We start from the raw sequence: 25,824 nt of genomic DNA on the forward strand, positions 1-25,824 counted from the left end.
ATATGGTCCAATAAGAGCTTTGACCAATCAATGCCTAAGTTCAAAAGAGAGCTTCTAATCATAGTAGAAAATTTGGTCAGCATAAAAAGACCAAGTGGAAAAAAAGATTCTCAGTGGCCGTTCAGTTCTTTGATTTACATTCTGAAATCTCATAGAGACAAGGTTCTTCCTCAACATCAACTCAGCCACTAGACACATACTTAAGGAGCACCTATGGAACAAGGCCAAGAGGGGGAATGGGTAAGCATGGCCAGATGGAAAACAATTCTTGGTATCAGACTAAGTACCACCAAATACTTTAGCCTCTTCTTAACTAAAAGAACTATTGGGAAATTTTTATAGTAGTCTTAAAGAGAAAACACTTTCTAATGTCAAGTCAGAGGACCCATTTTTCTAGAATTTAAGAGGAGACGATTCCTACTGCCCCTCTTCTTATTCAAGTTCTCTCATGGGTGATGGGGAGGAGTAAGTGGAGGGCACTTTCTCACACATTCTATCTGTAGGCACTCAATATACCTGCTGAGTGTCAGAAGCAAAGTAAGGAAGAAGCTGGGGGCTGATGAACACAGTCTTTTTTTTTTTTTTTTTTTTTACATTCTTACTACAAGAAAGAGATGCATCATAGATTGAAAAGCATTCCTATCTACCCACGGACTTCTTTCATAGAGGAGATACTTGTTTTAAGGACAGTTTTGTGCCTCCAGACATATGCAGGCATTCTTTAGTGGCTAGAATTCAGACATGACACATAGCAATGAGAGCTGGTCATGCTAGTTGACAGTAGCATGGTTAAAGAAAGATGACTATGTAAAAATCACAAGGCAAGCACTCCTAAAGGGTAGCTCTTTAAAAAAGATGTGTGAGTTAATTCAATGCAGTCCTTAATTTTCAAACCTTTACAGCAAAATCTCCAATGACTCATAGATGTCAATTGTCCTGGTCTAAGGTGCCTATCCCCGAGAACATCATTTTTTATTACCCCCAAGGAGATTTCAGCAGTTTTTAACCCAAAACTTGTCTCTCATTTCTTCTTCTTTTTAACTTACAAATCATGGTGATGCATGCATTCAGTGGGGCTCAATAATTTTGTCAAATGAATAAAAGTTTTTACATATTAAAATTCATCTAAAAAATCTTTACTGTAGACAGCAAACATTTTCTAAACATAAAGTACCAGAAGTAAGCCATCCTTAAAACAACTTTCCATCTGCACCTGTTTCAGAGGACCTTTTGTGGGGTTGGTTTTACTATTTAGGTTAACTGAGATATTGACAATTGGGGTGAAGCAAATGACAACTCTAATTATAAATGGAGTCTCTGTTTCTAAGGTCTGTGTGATGCTTCTGAACATTTTTCAAACACACAGGCTGTAAAATGTCATTCAAATGTAAGTTAACATTAAAACTAGGCATCGCTGCACCTATTACAGACAGCATTTTGAGCTTCTGCTCTTTAGGCTGATGAAGGTGTTGACAATTTCCTCTGCATTTCTCCTCTGTATCTGTAGGGCATATGCAAATAGTTCTCCTGATTTCCTAACTGCCAAGGTGGAGTGATGGTAAGACTCCCAAGTCATAATGATAAATCCAGAAAGGATCCTAAGCCTCCAAAGATAGACTAGGGCAAAGCCAGTCACTGCCAGCAGAAGCCATTAGTTACTACATATGCAACAGCCACCAATGGACGTAAACTTGAAACATGGGGGTAATAGGGTGGAGAGCCTTTTGCAGTCATAGTGTGGGCAAGCAGCATTATTGGGAACAAACTCTGTTTTTCCACATACCCAATGGACACAAGTGAAATTGCAGCAAAATACCATTTTTTAAAAATGATGAAAAACCAAAAGAGGAGGATAGGAAAAAATTCACCAAAGTTTTCCAGTTGAATGATCTGAGCTTTCCAATAGAGGTCCAAGATAAATTTCACTCCCAAAGACTGTTGTATTCAGAGTTCTACAAATCCCTGAGAAACTGAGAATGCTTTCTAAATAGAATCCCCATTTGCTATGTACCTGTGGTTACGTTTGGTTTGAGAGCAGACCACAATGCACTGAGAAGGTACATGTGGGTTTTCTCTCTCTGTGTATTTTTGATAAACAGAAACAGAACAGATTAGGGGGCTCTATCATGACTCTCTAACAGTGGTGCATTTCACAAGGAGAAATTACAGGAGATGCTTTGATGTCAAACAGAGGTGGCTCCCTTTAAGAAAATGGTAAATTTAACTTTCTTTGGTTCAAACTCAGCAGTTCTCCTTGCTCCCCACTGATGTGAATGCTGCAATTTTCTTTTATTCACTTCCTCAATGACTTGCCATTAAACACCTACAAGTCATTTTACTGCAGCAGTTTGGTACTTGTGACACCCAAATGGGATGGAGAAGAGAAGAGGAGATATGGAGAAAAGAAAGAGAGGAAAGCTTCACATGGTTCCTGAGCTAGAAAATTGTTTTCTTGAGTCCAGTATCACAAGCAATGAATTAAAAACAGTTTGGGGGGAACTTTGGAGGAAAAAGAAAACAGCTGAAGTAGGCTGACTGCATCTCATTACTGGTTCAAATTAGAGGGTGGAGGAGGTGAGCCAAGAAATAAACAGATGCAATGAAAGGTCTCCAGCCTGTGGGCAAGGAAGAGTGAAAACAGCCCTTTATGAAAGTCAAGACACCTGAAGCCATGGATGTCAGTGGTACACAATGGCCAATGTTTGCAGGAGAGATGGCTTCTTAACCACAGCGGGGTTATCTTTCCCCTCCCCAGGATCTGGATTTAAATAGATGATATTTACTCAAGGGGTCTTTCGTTGATAGAAAAATAGAAACCCACCATTTATACATATCTCTGCTTAATGCAAATAGCATATTTAAATTTAATTACTTGGAGCTTAAGGTGGTTTTTGTTCCCATTTCTTTCTCATTTCAACACCCCAGCTCTGATTTGCTTCTTATCAAAGGTTTGTGCATTTTAAAATGCTGTCAAGCATCAGAATTAAATGCTTCAGAGCACTAATGATATCCTTGTGATTAAGGGTTTCGCGTCTCTGAGATGCTAAAAGCTCTGGTGCTAATATTAATTGTTTTCTTCTACATTCCAGATGGAGAGAAGGATTCCTCCTCTCAAGCTAGGCAATACCTATGGCATCAAACATCACTTAGCAATATTTATACATCCTTTTTCTTACTATCATCATTACAGTATTTTATAGTACAAGAGTTTACAAAGTGCTTTCACATACACATGATTTTGTTTGCGGTACATTCGATCAGCCAGGTCAACTCCTCTGCCATCTTTTAGATAAAATAATTAAAATCCCCAACCACCCTCACTGGATGCATCATCAAAGTAAAAAGTCAGCTCCACCCCCAACAGCTTTCAGTTGCTACATCATGCATCCACACAAGCACAGTTTCTCATAGTCAAAAAGTGAAACTGTTTTTAAAACAAACCGGCAAAAGGTACAGAAAAAAAAACTTGATTATTCCGAAATTGATATAGGATTTTTTCCTTATTTGACAAAAAAACATAGAACCAAATTCTCAGCCAAAATCTTTAGAAGACTGTGAATTAAATGAAGTTCATTTATATTTAGATATGTAAGTATTCATATTTATTAAGCTTAAACTTAGAATGTATGAGAGATGCATTTTTTTTCCATAAAGTGATTTCCAAGGTCAGACCAGAGTCTATTTTAAACACGTACTATAAAATAAAGCAGTGCACAGCCACATTATCCTTCAGCAATATTTACTGAAGGATACAATTGACTCATGCTGCCAATGATTTTAAGAGTCTGATTTTGGAACACTATAAATACTTGAACTAAATGATTCCAGAGTAAGACTTTGCAAAGTCTGTGATTTGGTTTTTACTTTTGGTTTAATAGAAGATGAAAATTTTATAAGCCTTTTTTATTTCCCAGATAGATGGGATGGCACGTCATTTTCTTTACGCCAGAGAGATGGGCAACAGATTATTTTCGACAAATCCTTTACAGAGAGCTATTGGTTAAATTTTAAACGATAGAATGTGATGCTATTCTTAGCCTTCATGTTAATTGTTTGCATAGGGAAGTTGAAGGTGTTGGGTTGGCCTCTTTGGCTAAGGCATCCAAAACTGTGAGATCCCTTCCCTTCTAGATAGAGCTGCTCAGCCAAAGACTACCTTCCTACATTCCTTTGTATCTAAGGTAGTTCATGTGACTGAGTTTTGGGTAATGGAATGTGGGTTGAAGTGATTTCTCCTCTTCTAGATCTGACCCATAAATGGCTCCCTGTGACTCTCATTTTCTTGAACCCACAAGCCAGAGGGAGGTTAATGATCCAGGCCCATCTTGGAAGCCCCACACCCAAAAACCCCTCATCACCGACAACTGGATTCGATTTCAGCAAGAAAATAAATATCTATTGCAATAACCCATTGAACTGGCATTTGCGGTTAAAACAGGTACTCATTCAAGTGAAGTGGAGCCTTTTGGCAAAAAAGAGGTATTTGCATATCACAACTAACTCAGATAAACCGTAGAAGTACTGTGGCCCACAGAAGATTGGTCTGTGGTTTTGCAGCTTCCTGAAAGGCCTTTGGGTTCCCTCCTGGAAACTCCAGCTGGTCATGCACGATGAGCAGATATCCACCCATTTGTAAGAAACTGGAATGCGCTGCCCTGAGGTCAGCAAAGCCAGTGACAGAGGCCGCATGGCCTCCCAGGGACAAAATCACGGGCACCAGTCTTCCAACAGTGAATGAAATCGGCCAAATCGCAAAACACTGAGCCAAAAGATTCAGCTGATCTTATGTTAATGCTAAATGGGAAAAGACAGTGGGGTTCTCAAAATGGTTTGGTTGAGTGTTCTTGGTAGAAAAGAGTTAATTTAGTTTTCACTGAATTATTAACTGCTTAAGCAGATGAAGACTGAGGCCCTGTGAATTGCCACAAAACAAAGAATGGGGAAAGGAGCAAATCAGATGCCAGTAAACTCCCGGGCAAGGCACTTGCACATACACGCATACCTGACATCATTTCATCCCTACAACTCTCTGAAGTAGTTATAATGATCACCCTTACATTTCAGACTTGGAAACTCAGGCACGAAGAAATTAAATAATTTGACCAAAGCCATAAAATGAGATTTAAAACTCAAGTCCACCTGGCTCAAAAGTATGTGATCCTCCCTCTATGCCACATGTCTGTAACAACATACACACTAAACTAGCATTTATTGAGTAATTATGATGTGCTGAGCATTGTTCTAAATCTCTTGCAGGAGTTAATTCATGTAAACCTCACAAAAACTCTATGAGACAGGCACAATTATTATCCTCATTTTATAGATCAAGAAGATAAGGTACAGAGAGTTTGAATAACTCGCTCCAAGTTATAGCTTATATGTGGTCATAATTCAAAAGTCTGGTCCTAGAGCCCTCATTCTCAACCACTGATCTATAGAAAGCAGCTGGTCTCTGCCCCTCCTTTCCATGGTAAGAATTAGGAGACTTGAAGGTTTAAGTGACTGTTTTCCCACAGCAGTAGCGGCAGCAGCAACAGGGTAAATCTTTCTAAAGCCTGCTCTGTTAGGTACAGGGGTATCTATGTACATTGTGGCTGTCAGAAACCCAGGGGTAAGTTAGATATGATCCCTGCTCACACACAAACCTTAAAACTTTTGGTGCAGAATGAACTCACATTTGAACTAACCTAAATAGCTGAGACAAGAATAAAACAAAACAAATTCAATTACCATATAAAATAATAAGTCTTTGGAATTAGAGAAGGGGTAAGGATACAAGACAAGCTTCTGGAAGACTGGCAATGTTCTACTGTTCTGTTCCTTGGCCTGGGTGACGGTCACATAGGTGTTTACTTTGCTGTAATTCAATGAGTGTATATTCGAGTCTTGCCCACTTTTCCATATGTGTATATTTCACAATAAAAAGGTTATAAAACAAACACAAATGTTAGGAGTATTAAAAAGGAAGCATCATACTTATTACTAGAAAGATCCATACACAATATTTAGTATACCTCCTGGGTTAAGCCCTAAAGATGTCATGAAAGATGTAAGGTTTTGCAAATTAGAGCTTTTGCAACTTTTTAATCATTATGCTGAAACATACAGCAATCCTTGCTCTTTGTAGTAAATAAAATGCATACTTAAATGTCTGTTTTACTTTTTTAAGTTAGCTAGTATCTTGAATTAGCATTATTACAGGTACAATCATAGGATCAGTTATAAAATTATAAGTGGGTAACAGCTCAACTGGAAACCAAGGCCCATGTCCACCAGAATTAGCAGGGAACTAACCTCAGGGGCACCCAAGTGTCTTTGCTGCAGTTCAAGTGTGTCCTGTGTTTCGTCTGGGAGCTGCTTGTTTTACTTTCTACTTGCTTACTAAGAAATTTGTTGGCAGGTTCTGACAAGGATAGCTCAACACTTGCCAACAGAAACATGGCAGGATTCAATGTGTGTGTTTCCTGTTATAAGTAAGAATGCCAGTTTGAGGCAAACAGGAAAACAAGTCTTTCCACTGGAAGGCAATTTAGAAGAATTTGCCTGAGCAAGATGATTGTTTTAAGGTAAGAAAATGGGGTGAAACTAGCAACAACAAAAAATAAATTTACATCTTTTTCTCTGAATGCTTCTAGTGAGATGAATCTTCTCACTGGGCCTAAAAGTGGTGTTGAAAGTCATCTAGTGTTCCCACTCTTAGTTGAAATTATTTTATGTGTAACTTGGTTAGACAGGATGGTGAGCCTTCACCAAATGGGGGTCTCCAGGACCTACCATGCCCTCCAATCACTTCCTAGGGAAGATCAGAGAAAAAAAAAAAGGCCCCCAAAAATTACTTTTTAAACAAACAACCAACAAAAAAAATGCTCTCCAAAATTAATTTGGAATATGGAGAACAATGTAAGGAAAAGGTTCATTTTTACTGAGCAGAATACAGAAAAGAGAAAGGAAAGGATTAGCTGCTGTGAATCAAGGCTTCTATTCCTTTTGCTGTCAACTCCACCAGGGAGCTTCAAGCATTCCAAGTCTGGAAAACAAAAAGCTGTCCTTGTAGGCTTCAGGTTCTCTTTGTTACTCAGACAGCTGCTAATCGTCCTGCTGTGTTAGGAACCCATGAGACAATGCTGTAACATTTAGCTTTCTGACGTCCAAAGCATCTAGATCAGTCCCCAATTAAACAGGTATTAATCACAAAGACTCTAAAAGCCAGGATGATAGATGCACCCAGTAAATCTTTGCTGTTGCCTTTACTTTTCACACTCAGATTTCTACATTTACAGGAAGAAATACTTAAAAGCCTGCTCCAGAAACTTGACCAATCAAAAGCCTTGTTCATTACTTTATATCAAATGCTTGATGATTTCCTACCTCTGAAAAGCCTTTCAGAAAGAGGTAAGACATTGATCATTCCGCTAAAACAGCCTGTCTGCTTCAATAAATAGATCCACTATGGTTGTTGTCATCTTGACTTTTTAAGTGTGATAACTAATTCAGAAGTGTTGTGGCTTTGCCACTTGCTATAGGGGAATCCAAATCATTTGTGAAGTTAAAGAAAAAGTCAGTGGATGAACCCAGAAAACATCAATGGGCAAAATATTAATATACTAGTAATACTAACGATCTCTTCCAACTCGGGCCAAATCATCTTCAGGTCATGAACCTGATTAGAGTGAATGAATGAAGTGAAGTATATTAATCTAGATAATAGAAAAGAGTATGTGTTGGATGAATCCTTGTGAATTCCATGTTTTGAAATTTATGTTGATAAAAGGGACTCAGTGTTATGTTTTCATCAATTTCCATTTCACAAGGGCATGAAGATAGCCTTATTTAACTCTGTCAAAGAGTATCATTTACAGCTTTTGTTATAAATAAGTGACTAGGTAATCAACCGCCAAACACACAAACAAATGAAAAGTAATAATTTTCATAGCCAATATCTAATCACTATAATACACAATGAAGAGAAAAGCACCAACACGAGAGGCTCATATGACTTCAGAGGAAATCAACATTAGCTATTCTGAGTTATTAGAAGTCCTTTTAAATTAGATTTCTATTTTTTATTTCTCAAGCTAACAGAACCCATGAGACATGTACAATATTTGCAAGGTGCCAGCTCAAGAGGCTGAATTCCTTGGCTTTCAATGGAGCCTGAATATATTATAAATTACTCCGTCCTCATCACTATCTCAATGGTGGTCCACTGTCTTCCAAGTTGAAAGAGTTGGAAGTCAATAAATGTCACTTATGATATGAGCACCTGTCGACTAAGACCTGGACTGAGACCAATTCCATTAGCATAGTCATTCTATGGCTGCCAAATGGCCGGGCCTTGGACCACTTATGATATAGTCCCCATTCAAGGAGGAGACCTAAAGACAGAAAGGTCCAGAATCCCATTAGTCATCTTCCAAGCCATCCAATTCTCCATCAGATATACTGTTGGAATGGGATACCTAGTTTTTTAATCGTCATTTAAAAAGATCACGTGAGCTGCTTAAAAACATGTCATGGTGACCATAAATTGAAGATAGATGCTGCTCTTTAGCATTGTTACCAGACACTGTCCTTTAGATCTATGAAATTACTTTTTAGCAACTTCTATTTCTTTCTCTTCTTGCACTTAAAACACACAGGCAGAACAGAGGAAAAAATGAAAAATATTTGACAAAGTATAAATTATAGCATGAAATTATAGGCTACCAATGATTCCTGACAAGTCCAGAGAGTCAGAGGAAACACAGTGGTAAAAATTCAGTTGCAAATCAATGTGTTCTGTGCTATTTGGAATTTTTCCAAGTCCAAATGTCGCTTGGCTTAAAGCACAATGTCTAAGGACTGAGAAGTGATGATCATGGACAGTATAAACTAGAATGTTACAAATAGGGGAGAGAGACAGAGAAAGAAAGAGAGAGAGAGGAAGGCGGGGGAGAGAGAGAGAGAAAGTGAGAGAGAAACAGAAAGAAGGCCATTGGGGTGAAGTTCTGAGACTCCTCATGTTTCTTATTGCCAGTTTGGTTCTACTGCATGGAAGTCTAGGGAAGTTCCAAACACAGGGGATCAAAATATTCTGAGGACAATATTCATGATCCATAGAAAGCTGAGAAGGTGGGTTTTAGTATCACTTTAGGGAACCTCTGCTTTATGTGTAGCCAAATCTTTCCTGCCCTGTTTCTTGCTTGCTATGTAGACAAGTGTAAGGAAGCACCTGGTGAGTGGAAAGAAGTGGGATGGGGACCTTTGGGTTAAATTACAGTCAGAACATTTTGAGAATGCATCTTATACAAATGGTCACCACATGCTATGCTCTCTGAAAATGTGGCCATGAAATTATGTTCTTGCAGACCTCATATTTGAAAATCTGTCTTTTTGGCAATTTTCTTAAAAGCTATGGTACAGGATAGGAACAGGATAATCATTTAGGAGAAGAGGTTTTAAGCTTGGAAATCTGCCACCCTAGAATTGTATTTTTATTTTATTTTTTATTTTTAGAGTATCAGCCAGAAACTAAGTTCTATGTGCTAGATAGTTTAAATTTCTATAGGCATTATAAGAATGAGGCAGAAACAACTGAGCTATTAAATTTTAAAATGTTATTAAGGTCAGTAGATATCTTCAACTGGATCTGTGTTTGAGAATTGAGAATTGAGATGACTTTTGTAGTCATAAGAAATAATAAAGAATGTATTACGAAAGCTATTACTGTTTTAGGACTTGTTTTTTGTTTTTGTTTTTGTTTTTTAAAAAAAAGGAAGAAAGAAAGAAAACCAGGGGGTTCACAGCATGTCACAGCGGCCTCTCTCATGAACACAATTTGCTGAAGTGTGAAATTCGGCATAACTGGCTCCACCCACGGAAGTCAGTATTTAGTCCATTCCTAAATACTGGAGGAGCTTATTAGAATTGCATCTTACCTGGAAATAGTTCCACAGCATGATGTCTAAGAAAGACACTGGAGCAAAGCTCCTGCACACTATGGAGGAAATTATTGGAAGTTAATGGAAGTTATTTTTTGTGTTTTCTGAAATAGGTAGAGGAAAAAGTGGAGGGAAAGAGAAAATGCTACCCTCCAACAAACACGTACAGTTAAGGTGAATCCTTGAAGAGTTTACAATGAGATTGAAAGGGCTCTCATTGATATTTCTCCCCAAACAATACATCTTTACATGATATAAGGGTTTCTTAAATATATTACCAGCCTCTTAGAGCCGCACCTAAATTAGTTGACTGTTCTGTATTGGAGTGTACAATGAAGGCTGTAAACACAATGTATGCTTCTTAAATTTTCTGTCCGCTGTTCATGGCTACAAAAGGATACTTTCAGGGGGTAAGGCTCTGCTAAAGTTGTTCTCCTTGCTTCTAATATAAAACAAAACAATAAGAACCTTTATCACAAACCTTAATAATAACCCTACTCCTACTGTAAATGGAGAGAAATGAGATGATGTTAGCTCCAAGAATTTCCAAGTCTCCAAAAGCACTCTCCTAAGAAGTTTCCTAAAATCACACCCTCCTGGGAACCCTATAGGATTGGGATTAGATTCAGTGGGTTTCAACATGAGCCTCATCAATAATTTTCAGATAAAATAAAAGTCTTTGGTTATCTTATTTCTTTATCTTTAGATAAAAAGAAGTCTTTGATTACACTTGAGAGTATACAGAACACTAGATCAAGCTTTCTGCTGGTTACATATTAAAAATCCCTAGCTTGTTTATACGTGTGGTCCTAGCTTTGAAAAAGAAACATGAACGAAACTGTGCTCTTATTTAACTTCACGTTTATACTCAAAATACGCACTTATTTTACCAAAAAAAAAAAAAATAGGGTTGATTCAAGAGGCAGATTTCCAGCTTGCAGTATGTTATCTAGAAAAACACAAATTATTCAGGAAGCCATTGTAAGCTACCCCCTTTTCAGTGTTTGTACTAATGGATGGATCTTACCCAAGCTTGGAACACACTGTGAGTCTATTGGTGGCAGGTCACTATTTAGCACCCACTGAGAAGTTGACGCTACATATTTAAGTCTTGTTTGTATGCACATGTCATAGACAAAAGGTTCCTAGACAAGAATTTTTTAAAAACTTATCTGTCCCACAGCCTTTATTAAAAGGATTTTTTTGAAAGTGATAACCAAACTGCCTGAAAAATTTGTGTGCTGGAAGATATGAATCAAAAAGGGATGGACCATAGTTCTTTATATTTTCTCCCCTTTCCCCTCCCAAGTGTAATAGCAAGAATAGAATAGTAATAGAAAAAATATTTCATGTCTCTATAATTTTACACATAAAGTATTTTAGACAGATTTCAGGGAGTGGCCCCTGTACTTTTTCGTAACCCAACAAAACCCAAAAGATGGTCAGAGGAGAACCACAGCACAGTTCATTTAGATCAGGCCTACCAATTTATCAGAATAGAGAAAGAAGAAATGTAATCTAAGAGTGATTTCTTCAGCTCTGTGTCTATATAGGCGGACATTTTGATGACCGTTCAGCCAGATTCCCACAGTGCTCTGGGTGCCAGCCCTCATCTGTGGAACCAAATCATTAGTGACATTTTCCAATGAGGAAGCCAAGGGGTTCACTAGGCAAGCGACCACACTGACTGGCACCATCTCTAGTTTTTATCATTGCAGTTTTAGGGGAGCCTGGGGAACCTCTTTCATTTCTAATTTTGGCAGAAGCAAAGAATGACAAAGCATGAGTACGGGTTGTGGGGGTGGCGGGTGGAAATGTGGACACCAGAAGAAGGCTCATTAAATAAGAGAGATATTTTTAATACTGACAGATAGACCAAAGGTTTGCTTATCTTGACAGATTAACATGTAAACCCTAAAAAAAATCCTCACCAGTCTTCATCTGAAGACAATATACAGGATGCCCTCTTATTGTATACCCACATCAGAAAAATGCCACAGGGATGCTGAGACTCAGAGGAATTCTCTATGTATTTGGGTGACATGGACAGGCATTTCAATTAGTCCCTGTAGATTTAAGATCTCTTAATGCAAGATTAGTCCTGCAGCATGGCTTCTGGGTTTTCAAGGTGTTTAAAGGAAAAAAAAAAAAAAATTGAAGACATCAGCAGGGGGTTAATAGAAGCTTTGATAAAGTTTCTCTGGATCTTTTCATTCATGTTCAATTGCAGACTGGTTTCTGGAGACCTGTCTGGCTCCTCTGGGGAGATAGTAATTAATTGAGCCAGTTGGAGTGACAACTAGATAATTTAGAAGCCCATCGGAAACCCTTGCTAGCCCTGCACTGCCCATTTCTCATCTCAGCCAGGCACTTATTTTTTAAATCTCTTGATGGCTTCTCCAGAGGGTGTAAAAGTTGCTGGTTAGTGTTCGATGGAACGAGCACAACACTGAGAGATGAGAAACAAATCAGAATTAGGCTGTCAAGTGATTACTGCTGAATGAATTTCCCTTCTTACAAATGAACATGCATATATCTTTCTGTAGGAGCAAAAGGAAAGGACTCAGGAAAAATAGTGTTCTCAGTCCTGGGTGTATAAATAAAGACTTCATTTTCTTAGAGTGGAATATTCACATCTTTTTTAAAAAAATGCAATCTAACTTTTACTTATATGCAATAATTACCACTACACTCTATAGACATACTATTTGTCTGTGCTATTCGGTCGACCTTGAAAAGTTGGATAATTTAGTAGGCTCTTTTGGCAGGCTTTTATTTTTTTTTCTCCTCACCAGGACTTGTGGCACCCACCCTGAATACAAATTCACAGACACTGGTGCCACACACAAGAGGCTGCGCCATTGTATATCTGCTGGTTTATTTTATTTTTAATTATGATAATAATTAGTGAGTATGCTTATTAATTATAGTGGTAGCAACAGTATTCTGGAAATGAAATTCTTTTCAGCATAAGGTTAGAATCAAGAGACTGTTTCTTAAAAAAAAAAAAAAAGTACCGCATGTTGTTTTTAAATGTGCATTTCATAGGCCTTATGAAGTAAACCAGGATCCCATGGCTAGACCAGAGCTGTTAATGAGAAAACCACAGCCTGGCTCCTCTGAAGCTCACTGTGTGCTTGCTTGGGCCTATAATTACCAGGCACAGAAAGGACTCTCCAACCAGCTACCGATTCCCTACTAACAACTGAGGATGCGCAAATGTTTCAGCAAAATCTCTCAGTGGAATTGCTTTGCTGTTGGTTTGAAGGATTTTAAAATGAGTCTCTAGAAGGAGTTCTTCATTTTCTAGATTTCACTAGTACCATCATTTGTTTTTCCTTTAAATTTCTTAGGGGTAAGGAAAAATAACATGATTTACTGGAGATCAAAGGCAAGCATGAAACCATCTCGGAGAGAAGATAAGGCACAGGAGCAGAGCATAGAATTATTATTATTATTATTATTATTATTATTATTATTATTATTATTATTATTTTGACATCGAGTCTCACTCTGTCGTCCAGGCTAGAATGCAGTGGCAAGATCTCGGCTCACTGCAGCCTCCACCTCCCGGGTTCAAGCAATTCTCGTGTGCCTCAGCCTCCTGAGTAGCTGGGATTACAGGCGTGCACCACAACACCTGTCTAATTTTTGGCATTTTTAGTAGAGATGGGTTTTCGCCATGTTGGTTAGGCTGGTCTTGAACTCTTGGACTCAAGTGATCCACTCACCTCAGCCTCCCAAAGTGCTGGGATTATAGGCATGAGCCGCTGCACCAGGCTAACATAGAATTATTTAAAAAGAAAATTGCTGTCAGCAACTGTAAGACCTAGGCAATAGTGTGAAGAATGCATACTTTAAAGAGAATGAGAATACCAGTGAAGCATGTCCCACATAATCCATTTAAATCTGAGTGCCAGTGGGAAAAGATTTGTGGTTCAAGAAAGCAAAGTTATGACTGAAATCCTAATTATTTTAGTTAATTTTTTTTCTGAGTCAAAACCTTTACAAAATAAGGTGTCTTGCCAAATGGAAAGATTATTTCAAATGTGAGATTTACCTAAATGTTACCCATCACATCCTTTGCCAAAACAATTTTCCACAAATGATAATAGTATTTCAATAGCTTCTCAACCTTGTTCTTATTGGTCTCCTTTCTTGATTTAGTACTCCAGAGCTCAGATCAGCAAACATTTTGCGTCAGCAGTGGGATAGTGCCTATGTTCGCTTTGTCGGACATTTGCCCTCTGTTGCAGCTACTCAACTATGCCATTGTCACGTGAAAACACTCTTACACAATATATAAACACATGAATGGGTATTTGTTCCAGTAAAACTTTATTTATGAATGCCAATACTTGAATTTTATATAATTTCCAAATGTCACAAAATATTATTCTTTTTTTTATTATGTTGAACCCATTAGAAATATAAAAGCCAATATTCATGGGTTGTCCCAATCTGGAGGATTGGATTTGGCCCTTGGGCCATAGCTTGCTGACCCCTGCTTTAGGGCACTAAAGGAAGCAAACATTTGTGCCTTAAAAATATCATCATTTGGCCGGGCGAGATGGCTCACACCTGTAATCCCAGAACTTTGGGAGGCTGAAGCAGATGAATGCACTTAAGGCCAGGTATTTGAGACCAGCCTGGGCAACATGGAAAATCTCATCTCTACTAAAAAATACAAAACTTAGCTGGATGTGGTGGCGCCCGCCTGTAATCCCAGCTACTTGGGAGGTTGAGGCATGAGAATCGCAGGAACCTGGGAGGTAGTGGTTGCATGAGTCGAGATCACATCATCTCATTTAGGTTTAGTATTCCAAAACAATTCTCAGAATCAGCAGGAATGTGCTTTCTGCTTGTCCCTTTGATCTCAGACCACATCTCAGGTCCACTCCAGAGGTGCCCCTCATACCTAACTGTGGGCCAGAACCACTCACTGTCACAACCTGTCTTTCAACACCTTCATTTCAGGCCAAACTGGACTTCCCAATATCTCATATTTCTCCTTTGTCCTTCCTGCTTTTAGGGATAATTATGCAATAGTCTTGTTATCTGACAATTGCATTTATCTCAACATAGTCAGAGGCAGAATTTTATTTACCGAAGCTAAAGAAGTTTGTGTGGACCCTTTCTGAAGCTCTGTTCCTAGTCTGATATTTGTAACTTTGTAGGGTTTTATGTTTTCACCCTTAATCACACAATAGTTGTTTAAGCTTTAAACTCCACAAAGTCTGGCTCCGCCATGCCTACAGCATATTACCTAAATTGATTGCTGTAAGATTTTCCCCTTTCTCCCACCATTTTCTTGAAGCTTTCCTCTTACTATCTAGAAGACAGGTAGCAATTATACCCAGTGGGGATGAGAATTCCCACTGTTCTCCATTATCCCACTCAAACAACATAATATGTCTAATTAAAAGATGGCAGAGAGAGAAAGAATGGGAACTTACCAGTTGAATAATAAAAGACAGTGTGCCTCTTACACTTAGTTATTTCTTTTCTTTATTCATTATTTTGGTTTTATTAAATTTATCATTACTTGACAAAGAGAGTTAACTGATTTGATTTTACTGTAAATAAATGTTAATCAACAAACAGATGGAACTGTACAATGACTACATGTGGCACAGTGGCATTATAATGAGGTGTAATGCCACTTTATTTTATTATTATTATTATTATTTTTATTATTTTGCAGTTAATGCTTAATTGTCCAACCCTAGAGAACAAGGTCAGCCTAACAAGCAGCGCCCGTTCATCTGATGGCAAAACAGCTACAACAGGATTCATGAGGGGCCTTGAAAGGCCCTTTACAACTGCCTGTTCTCTGAGAACAGTAATGGGAGCATCATGCTCTCAGCACGGGGCAGCAGAGCCAGAGAAATGTGGAATCTTCCCTATGTGTTCAGCCACAGGGCAGCTCAAGAAAAGGCCAGTTGGCTATGGAACCCTGAAATGGTGGGCACTGCTATGAAGTCTGTTCGTAAAAACTATTGCTAGAACAGAGTTTTTCAGCCTTAGCACTATGGACATTTTGGACCAGAAAATTCTTCATTGCAGAGGATAGGGGATGCTGTGTTGTGAATTATAAGATGTTTATCAGCCTGCCTGGCTTCTACCCGCTAGATGCAACAGCACCAAAAATTGCCTCTAGACATTGCCCATTAGGGGTAGGAGCAGAAATCACCCCCAGTTTAGAACAACTGTTCACTATCTTACTGTTTTCCGCCCACAACGTAAATCCCTTGGCAGGGCAAGGAATTGGAGAGACGGAGGGCAGGCAGAATTCAGGTGACAATTCTGCTGAAGCATTTTTAGAATGTTTTCCCACTCTTAGAATTGCATTGAGAGACCATTTCTAAACATGTTAGAAAAATAAGCCTTACTTCTTCAGGTTCGTAGCCCACAGCTCAAGGTTACATACTTAGAATCATAGAATTTTGAAACAGAAAAGATCTTAGAGATTAGCTGGTTTAAATAATTACGTAATGCATCAAATATTTTAACTCCTCCAAACTAAGCATGCTACAGATGTTTGTTTGTCACTAGGACACCATAGCTGTGCTAGAGAGAGATGACCAGATCTTTCCATTATGAAGTATCTAGAATAGCATCACATGCAAAGTAAAAATAAAAAATGGACAACACTGGCCCTGGGTGCAATTTGGGGTGAGGAGGGAACACCATTCATGGGGGTTGGATCCATAATGATTTAAAACACCAGAATATGGTCCAGCCTCTTAGCTAGAAAACCAAGCAAAGGCGATGGGAGATGAATGGCAAAAAACGATTCGGAGATATTAAGCTACTGCTGGCTGCCATCACAGCCTTTTTAACAAAAAAAATATTCACAGGTCTGTTGCTTGGCCAGAAAACCTTGTTTCATTTATACAGTATTTCTCCCTCCTAGTGACACATCCTGTATTCATTTGCCTGAGATGGTCCGCTTAAGTAAAAGTAAACCAAAGGAAAGCCATCCAGAAAACAAATCACCCAGCAGTTTTCTTATCCATTTTTCATAAACATCAGGACTATCTGCTTCTAAACAAAAGACAAAACAGTTGCTACAGGATGAAAGATGAAGGAAAGTGGAATCTCATTTTCCTCCTTTTGGCCCGTAATGTAGAAAAGTAACTTTTGGGGGAGCTCCAAGAGCTTCCTCTTCTCCAGTTTTACTGGGTACGACTTCAGCTGGAATAAGTAACACCCCCACCCTTACTCTTTTCCCACCTCTTCCCTTCATTGTTTCTGGCATGGGGGTGAAGCTGGGAGTGACTCATCTCATTAGAGAATTTGGGAAAAGTACTGTGTCCTCAGCTCCACCCACTCTCAGACCTGCCTATCTGCCTATCTGCCTATCTGCCTACCTGTCTGCCTGCAAAGTGTCCTTCCAACAACCTTAGCAGGGCAGGCAGAGAGCCTGCAGGTAGCCAGCTGGGCTGCAAGTGTCACTGAAGCAAGCCCTTTTGGCCACAGATATAAAGCTCACATCCTTCCATCAGCTTATCAGCAAAAAGCTGACAGACATTCAGATTTCCTTTGTCTTCTGTGTCAACTGGTTTTCAACCTAGAAGGGGAGCGAAAGGGTGTTTATTAACCCCCTAAGACCCCAGGAGTAAGATTTGGGTTAGGATTGTTTAAATAACCTTGTGAGAACACAGGCCCATTCACACCACATTCTACAATTAAATGATCAAAGCCCAGTTAAATCTCCATCTCCATGCCCAGAAACTCACATAATCTGGTCTCACAAATGGGGAGAATGCCAAGCTGAATACATGAATGCTATTCATTATCTCCTAATTTTAAAGGAAAGCAACTTTCTACTTTCAGGAGTAGGATTCTCCCTGGTTTTTAGTACTGGCTCTGACATTAGGATGGTTGAGTCACCTCACCTTCTTGGAGCTGCTCCTCAACTCTTAAAAGTCTCAAAGGTGGTGAACATAGGACCCAAGAATTCTAGCAGGTTTTGTGTGATTGATTTGATTTATTATTTTTAACATGTTACTGATGAGAGAAAGAACCCTGTGAAAACACAGCAAAGATGGAAAACCACTAACTTTTGTGGCCTCCAGGTGCTAAATGCTAACATACATTAATTCTATGTATTCCTTATAGATTGAGACACCATTGCCTATAGTGGTCCTCAAGGAATTTAATTTAATGAAATGATAGGAGCAATTGCAATTAGAACATAATTGTGTGTATGTAAATATGCTTAGGGGAGCTTTGATAGAGTTTACGGTTGCTACATTCACCCGAATTTTGGCCTACATTATTAATTTGCACTACTATGAAGAAAGGGTTTGTTAATCAAAGATAAACTATCCTGATGATTTGAATTAGAGAACTTCAAATTATGATAGGATAATGAAGCAGTGCTTTGCACATATACAATTCTCTACTAAGTGAAAGCTTTCTGGCTGGCCACATAGGAGGTCTCCTTATTGAAAGATTTATTTTTAATTTTGAACAGCTTCCCAGCATTACCCTTCATGAAAATTAAAATAAGGAGTTGGAATTTTGTCCTGTTCAGCAAACCTCCTTGGCAGGACTACATGCCATGGCAAAGAAAACCTTACTGTGTCAGAGTAATTCTCTGTCTGCTTTTCTCCTAAATCTAGAAGAATTATACCTACATTTAAAATAAAACTTCACCCCACCCCACCCCACCCCGCCCCCAGAAATGTTTTTGCATTTTCTTCTTTTGGAGGATTTTAGTGTGTCTTCTTTGGGCTCTCTGGACCTTTTGCCCTAGTAGGTGTTGACATAACTTCTGGGCTCAAATCCCTAGGTGTACAGGGAGTCATAGAAGTCTCCCCCAAAATCTGTGGGAGCCAAGCCTGTCCTCAGCACATCTCCCACAGGCTTTTCTCTGCCAAGGAGAATGACTTCACCTTTTACAGATGAGGCTCCAAAAGTCCATCCCTAATTTTAATTCGGTTAAGAACATGATGTAGTGCTTGCGAATGAATAGCCAAAAAGGTAGAAGGGTGCTGCATGTAAGAATACTGATTGGATCATCAACCAGATTCTCCAGACCGTGCAGAAATCGTTCTGCATTGCATCAGCTCCTAAGTCAGAGAGACCAGCGGCACCGATGCGTTTTCCCAGGATCTGTATGTAATATTTCCACTGCATTCTTCCAAAAGAGAACTAATAAAATGTTGGCAATCACAGAGTACTCATGTTTCTATCAAAAACTCCTAAATCATACTAGTCTTTGCAGAAAAATTAAAACTAATGACTGCTAACAGTGTTCACAACCTAAAAATACAGAATTAAAAGACAAAGGCCTAGCTGGATGACCCTTTCACATTAGATATTTTAAAAGACTATTCACATTTGCAGAGCTGAAGATACATTCCGGTAAGACTTGCCATTCTAGCCCCTGCTCAAAACCTTCCCCAAGTCTTAAGTTTTTATTTGTTCCAAAGAGTTCAGGGCAAAATGGAAAAATAATGGCTTTGGATTGGGACACTGGAATAGTTTTCACTTATAGGATCAATTAGTACAGATATTTTACTAAACTATTGAGTGCACTTACTGAAACATTCATTTAAAAGAAAAGGGCAGTTAGAGGCGATAGGATTGTTGGCAATTTATAATCCTTTTCCGGCGATGTTTTCTATCCCAAGAGCCTCACAAAGAATAAGCCACTCTAACTCTGTTTCCCTTCTCCTCTCTAACTCTCCAGAAATAAAAAAGCCAGCAATGTAAAACTCCTGGAGGGGTGGTAACTTTTTCAGGGAAGGAATACAGATGAGTAAGTCAGAAGTGAAAGCCTAGAAACCTAGATTTTCAAAATATTTGATATTCAAGATTTCATGACAGTTCTGCGATTAACTCAGTAGAAACACTTCATGAACAGGAAATGTTTTCTAGTCATCTGTATTAGCAGAAAGTGATGTAGGAATTCAGGAGACTGGCCGCCCCACCCTCCGCCCCACCCTCCCAGCCCCCATGTCAATCATGAAATCAACTCTAAAAGTAGCTGCAATCCCGCCTGTAATCCCAGCCCTTTGGGAGGCTGAGGTGGGCAGATCACGAGGTCAGGAGTTCGAGACCAGCCTGGTCACTATGGTGAAACCCTGTTTCTACTAAAAATACAAATAAAAATTAGCTGAGCATGGTGGCACGCGCCTGTAGTCCCAGCTACTTGGGAGGCTGAGGCAGAAGAATTGGTTGAACTCGAGAGATGGAGGTTGCAGTGAGCTGAGATCACTCCACTGCACTTCAGCTTGGGCGACAGAGTAAAACTCTGTCTCAAAAAGAAAAAAGTAGCTGCAAAACTATTAAGTGTCTTAATGTAAACTTCGTTAACTATAGACACAAAGATGTACATGGAGGTTCTAGTATAGGTCCATCTAGATCATTTATAATATTTTACATTAAAGCATAATATCAAAACTATCGCTGCTAATACTTTTGTTAGAAAATATAACAAATACCAATAGAGCACTCTGTATTGGTAAAAATCAACTTTAAAATTGTACATAATCTATAAGTGCTCTGTTGTCCAGCCATGGACATCGTAATTCAAATGACTGAGATGAATCCTATCCAGCATGGAGTGACTCAGCTCGCTGCAACCTCTGACTGCTGGGCTCAAGCAATCCTCCCACCTGAGCCTCCTGAGTAGCTGGGACTACAGGTTTGCACCACCATGCCTAGCTAATTTTTGTATTTTTTTTGTAGAGATGGGGTTTCATCGTGTTGCTCAGTCTGGTCTTGATCAAACTCTCAGGCTCAAGTGATCCACCTGCCCTGGCCTCCCAAAGTGCTGGGATTACACGTGTAAGCCACCGTGCCCAGCCCCTAAGTATCTTTTACATTATAACGCAGCTCCCAGGCTTGATTGATTCTATTTCAATTATAGCAATTTATTATAATTCATTATTTTAAGCCTTTTCTCTATATACATTCAGATCGTACAATAAAGTAGATTCAATTCCTACCTGCTTGGTTGGTGGTCACAGTGACAGAAACTGATTGGTCTGGGTTAGGGTTATATTTGGACACTCCATTCACAGCCCAGATTTCAAAGGTGTAATTGGTATGAGCTAGGAGGTCAGTGATGGAGACTTTGGTGGTCTTCAAGCCATTCTGCTGTGGGGTGTAGTGGACCCCACTTCCACAGGGTCGGCACTTGCTGGGGTCACCAGCTCCACATTTCTTGCATACCACATTATAGGAAATGTCCTGGCGGCCACCTGTATTCTGAGGGCTACTCCATTCCAAGTTCACAGATGTCTCGTTGACATTTGAAATCAAGTTCAGGGGAGCAGATGGTGGACCTGGAGAAAGAAAACCACATCATCACACCAAGAACCGAAATATCCTTTTGGAATCTCTCAGAGTTTGTATTATTTTCTGCAGCTCTCCAAAGCAAGGCAAACCCACTTGGCAAAGAAAGCAAAAAGCAAATCAAGCCAGCATAAAAGATCTTTTAAAAAGAACAATATAATAGAAGGCTGTTACGTGAGTGTCATTCTCTTTCCCGCGCAAACAAACAAGGCATCGGTTGTCACTTTGAGATGTGAAGCAACTCTCCAGCAAATGGGCTCCAAGCCCAGGCTTTCCCTCTGAAGTGGCAGAAAAATATCATAATTTATCTGTTCCATCTTATCATCTAAAAAAACGAAAGTGATTCTAGTTCCCAGGGCTGTTGTGAGACTCTGATAAATTAATAGTTATATACCACTTGTGAAGGTAAATTATAATTCCTAAGTACAGTATGTCATCAATAGCAAATAAAATTCACAGGACTGTAGAGATGTGCCTCTGCAGTTCAACATGGCAGCGGAGGGTTAAGCTGTTTATGGGTAATTAGTAGGAACTGGTTTAACGCAGTTGCAGAGATGTTGAAGATACAGCTGTGGAGAGATGGCAGGGGTTTTGTTCAAGGCTCCCAGACCCCTCCTCCTGCCCTTTAACTCATGCATTCCCACCAACATCAAAGAGTTTCTGAAATATGGGTGATGGCAGTGGTTGTTATGAAACAGAACAACTGATCACCAACAACATAATGGTTGGTTAAAAAATAATATTAATAATAAAAAATAAGACCATAGATAATGATGAAACTCTTGTTTCTTGATGTAGATTTGTGTGTGTGTGTGTGTGTGTGTGTGTGTGTGTGTGTGTGATGGAGTCTCGCTCTGTCACCCAGACTGGAGTGCAGTAGAACGATCTTAGCTCACTGCAACTTTCACCTCCCAGGTTCAAGCGATTCTCATGCCTCAGCCTCCCAAGTAGCTGAAAATACAGGTGTGTGCCACCACACCCGCTACCTTTGGCGGGGTTTGGCCACGTTGGCCAGGCTGGTCTTGAACTCCTGATCTCAAGTGGTTGGCCTACCTTGGCCTCACAAAGTGCTGGGATTACAGGTGTGAGCCACCGTGCCCGGCCACGATTGGTCTTAATATGGCAAAAAAATTGTGACACAAACTGCCTTCAAGTGGAAGAATCAGGCTGGGAGAAAGGAGAGGGAATTTTCTTGGTCTGAAGCAGTTCCAAAGGCTGAAAAGGTAGCTGCCACACTCAAATGAGACATATCTACTCAGTTTGACAGTTGGAAAGCTATTTCTTTCCCATTTCAGTCTTCCAAGAGATGAGCAAAATGAGTTTTAAGAAAAATTTGAGGTTTCTTGATCACTGTTATCTACACTACTTCTAATGTAATTGAAATGGCTACTTTGCAGGAAATTAGTACAAGTTTCTCAGGAAAAGAAAGTTAACAGGAGGCTTGCATGAACTTGGATGAGCTTTACCTAGTCTACCACAATGAAACATACTGTTCAAAATGGCTGTTGAGATGGAATTGGAAGAGGTAACCTATAAATAAGGAATTATATTCAATATTTATTACACAGCTTGCAGTGATTAATGGCCAATTATTTTTTAGTGGTAACATTTAATAAGGGTAATTCACTCTCCTTTTCTCTTTATGCCACTTATTGAAGACCTTATTTTAACAAGGTAAGCAGGACTTCCCAAACTCCCCTCGGGACTAATTACCAACAACCTCTTTAAGCATTAAGGTCAGCTCCCCATCCTGTGAAACTTAGAAAAACGCAAACCTTTAAAATATTTCACAAAAGTATTGTAAAATTTGTATTAAAGGGAAGATTACTTCACGTAAGTCCTCAGAGAGAAAACACAAATTTCTTTCTTGTTTAGATTTCAAAACTGCATTTCCAGTTTTTACATGGTAACTGGAATATAATGACAAATGAATGCTTTTTGAATAAATGAAGTATATAAAATCACCGACTCTAAGAGCTACATAGGATGTTAAAATCATTTGGACAAATATCCTTATTTTAAAGAGGAGGAAGCTGAGATCTGGAAAGTAAATCTAATAATACTGAAAGTTCATGCAATCTAATTAGTGACAGAATTTGACTGAAATCCAAAAGTACTATCTGCCATTTGGAGTTATTTTTATTCCACCATGTGTTCCTCACTAAAGGTATAATGATAACAAAATGAAAAATTTCAGCCACAGTTTGAGAAGGCAAACATGGAGGTAACAGTGCGCTATCTTCAGCCCTGTTTTAATTCTGTAATGCTTGCCACCATAGTGAAATCCATTACTAGTCTGCAGCTGAAGCTGACCATGGCTTGGTTTATAAAATGGGTCAGTCATTGGTTCTTCTCTTAATGTGACTTCCAGGGTCAAATAAGAGTGACTCTGAAATCCATTAACCTCCTTGCCAAGGTTCCTGGTCCACTTTCACATGGGAAAATGTGACACAATGAATCAAGCACCACAGAAGCAAAAAGTCAGTAATTAGTATGTAGGACGGGGCACGGCAGTGTCTAAACAGAGAAGAAATGGAGCAGAAAACTAAATGGTTTCAGGACTCAGAGACATAGCACTTCCACGTGGAAAAAAAATTACAAAGATGCTGCAGGATTTCAAAATGGAGGGCGGCATGAAAACAGGTGCTAACCTGGGGCAGCCTTCTTCCTGTGGGCAGCGATTCTGAAGGAAGTCTCTAGGGTGGATGCTCAAGACTGAGAATTAGACAAACTCAAGTTCAATGCTGGTGAATCGTACTGCGTATGTTTTATGCTTTGCTATCATAGAGAGTGACAGCTTTGTGGGGACACCGTCACTGCCTCGAAATTGGAGTATAATGAAGTCATATGATAGAGGGGAAAACAAAATATAGAAAATCCATCCAATATGACTATGATGTTGGTCTGGAAAAAAACCTGGGAGAGGACACATGCTTTACAAATTAAAATCATAATGGCGGTATGCTGTGCTTGTGGGATTGTGGTTGCTTTTTTTTTTTTTTTTTTTAACTCCTGCCAATTAAAAGATTACAAATATATAAGTGTGTTTCTCATTTAAAGGGAGGGCCCGTCTCCTCTTTAGGAATAAAAGTATTCTATTCTCAATACAATGAGAAACAAATATGCACTTGAATCAGCCAAAAGCCAATCTGGGCCTGTCGGCAACAACTTAGTAAACAATTACCTACAGAGATGGCTAAAAAGAAGAGAAAACTGGTATTCTGAGTAAACTGAGCTCTCTTTTTAATAAATACAAGGCATCCAGAAGTAAAAAAACCTAACTCCGATTATTTTCTCTTTCATTTATGTAAGTATTGTGTCTGGCTATTTAGAAGCAATTAAATTTCTGACCCAGTGATTGCCTTTGTCATCAGAAATATGTCCACCTGCGAGTAAGTCTCCAATTACAAATATGAGGTTTATAACAAAGAAGGGCTAACTGTTCTACTTGTTCTAATTTTCTAGTCTCCATATCTGAATCAACCTATTGAGTACATACACCTATCGGGTAGCTTGAGGGTCATTGTGAACGGCAAGATTTTATTGTTTTCAAAACTCCCCACTACTAGCCTCAATACAGGGCTGGCATAACACCAGTCCTTATGCTTATGTCATTGTTTGACATTTCAGTTCCTTATTTCCTTCCCCGCTTTGTTTGTAACATATAATGGTGTCTTGCTACTTAGACACCATTCCATGTCTGTTTCTATCACCAGTATACGTGCTCCTCAAGAATTGTTGTCTTGGCCAGGTGCAGTGGCTCACGCCTATAATCCCAGCATTTTGGGAGGCCAAAGTGGATCACCTGAGGTCAGGAGTTTAAGACCAGCCTGGCCAGCATGGTGGAACCCCCGTCTCTATTAAAAATACATAAAAAAAAATTAGCCGGGCATGGTGGCGCATGTCTGTAGTCCCAGCTACTTGGGAGGCTGAGGCAGGAGAATTGCTTGAACCTGGGAGGCGGACGTTGCAGTGAGCCGAGATCACACCATTGCACTCCAGCCTGGGTGACTCTGTCTCAAAATGACAATAATGATAATAATAATAATAATTGATGTCTTTATCACTTCCTGTTTTCTACCATGGTTCCTTGTTCAGAAATTTCAAAAAATGTTTGATAAATCAATGAATGAATGAATGAATAACTAACGCAGTCCTTTAATGCATCTTATACCCACCTACCTGCAGTGTTATGAAGTGTGTGAGCTATGCAGCCTTCTCCGAGCCAAAGCTGTACTAGTCAACTTTTCACATACAGATTCATTAGCTTTGTACCTGTGAAGTAGTAACTCAGTGTAACTAGTTTGTTTCAATTTCCTCTTTTTTTCATGGTTTAGAATTACTTTGGAAAAAGTAGAAAGGGCTATATATAAAATATTAGTGGTTACTTCTGCTGGGAGGGATTGTGAATCATTCATTTATTCAAAAAACATTTATGGTGTATCTAGTGTTTATCACCTGCTTTAGAGGAGAGAGGAAAAACAATTCTTATTCATTTTGATAACTTCCTGATAGTTGCCTAGATAGTTGCAGGAATGGATAGGTAACCTAGGGGAAAAGGCAGAGACTCAAGGAAACTAAATAGGGATTA

At 39.1% G+C, this 25,824-nt stretch overlaps 1 protein-coding gene across 1 annotated transcript in view; it reads right to left on the reverse strand.

Moving 5' to 3' along the window:
• EPHA4 (EPH receptor A4) overlaps nucleotides 1-25,824 on the reverse strand; it is a 147,882-nt gene that overhangs the window by 35,800 nt on the left and 86,258 nt on the right. The window contains exon 6 of the mRNA XM_024243504.3: nucleotides 20,885-21,223. Within this exon, the coding sequence (XP_024099272.2) occupies nucleotides 20,885-21,223 (339 nt within the window). The remainder of the gene's footprint in view (nucleotides 1-20,884; nucleotides 21,224-25,824) is intronic.

Source organism: Pongo abelii, chromosome 11 (assembly GCF_028885655.2).
Source record: "Pongo abelii isolate AG06213 chromosome 11, NHGRI_mPonAbe1-v2.0_pri, whole genome shotgun sequence".
NCBI classification, from domain to species: Eukaryota; Metazoa; Chordata; class Mammalia; order Primates; family Hominidae; genus Pongo; species Pongo abelii.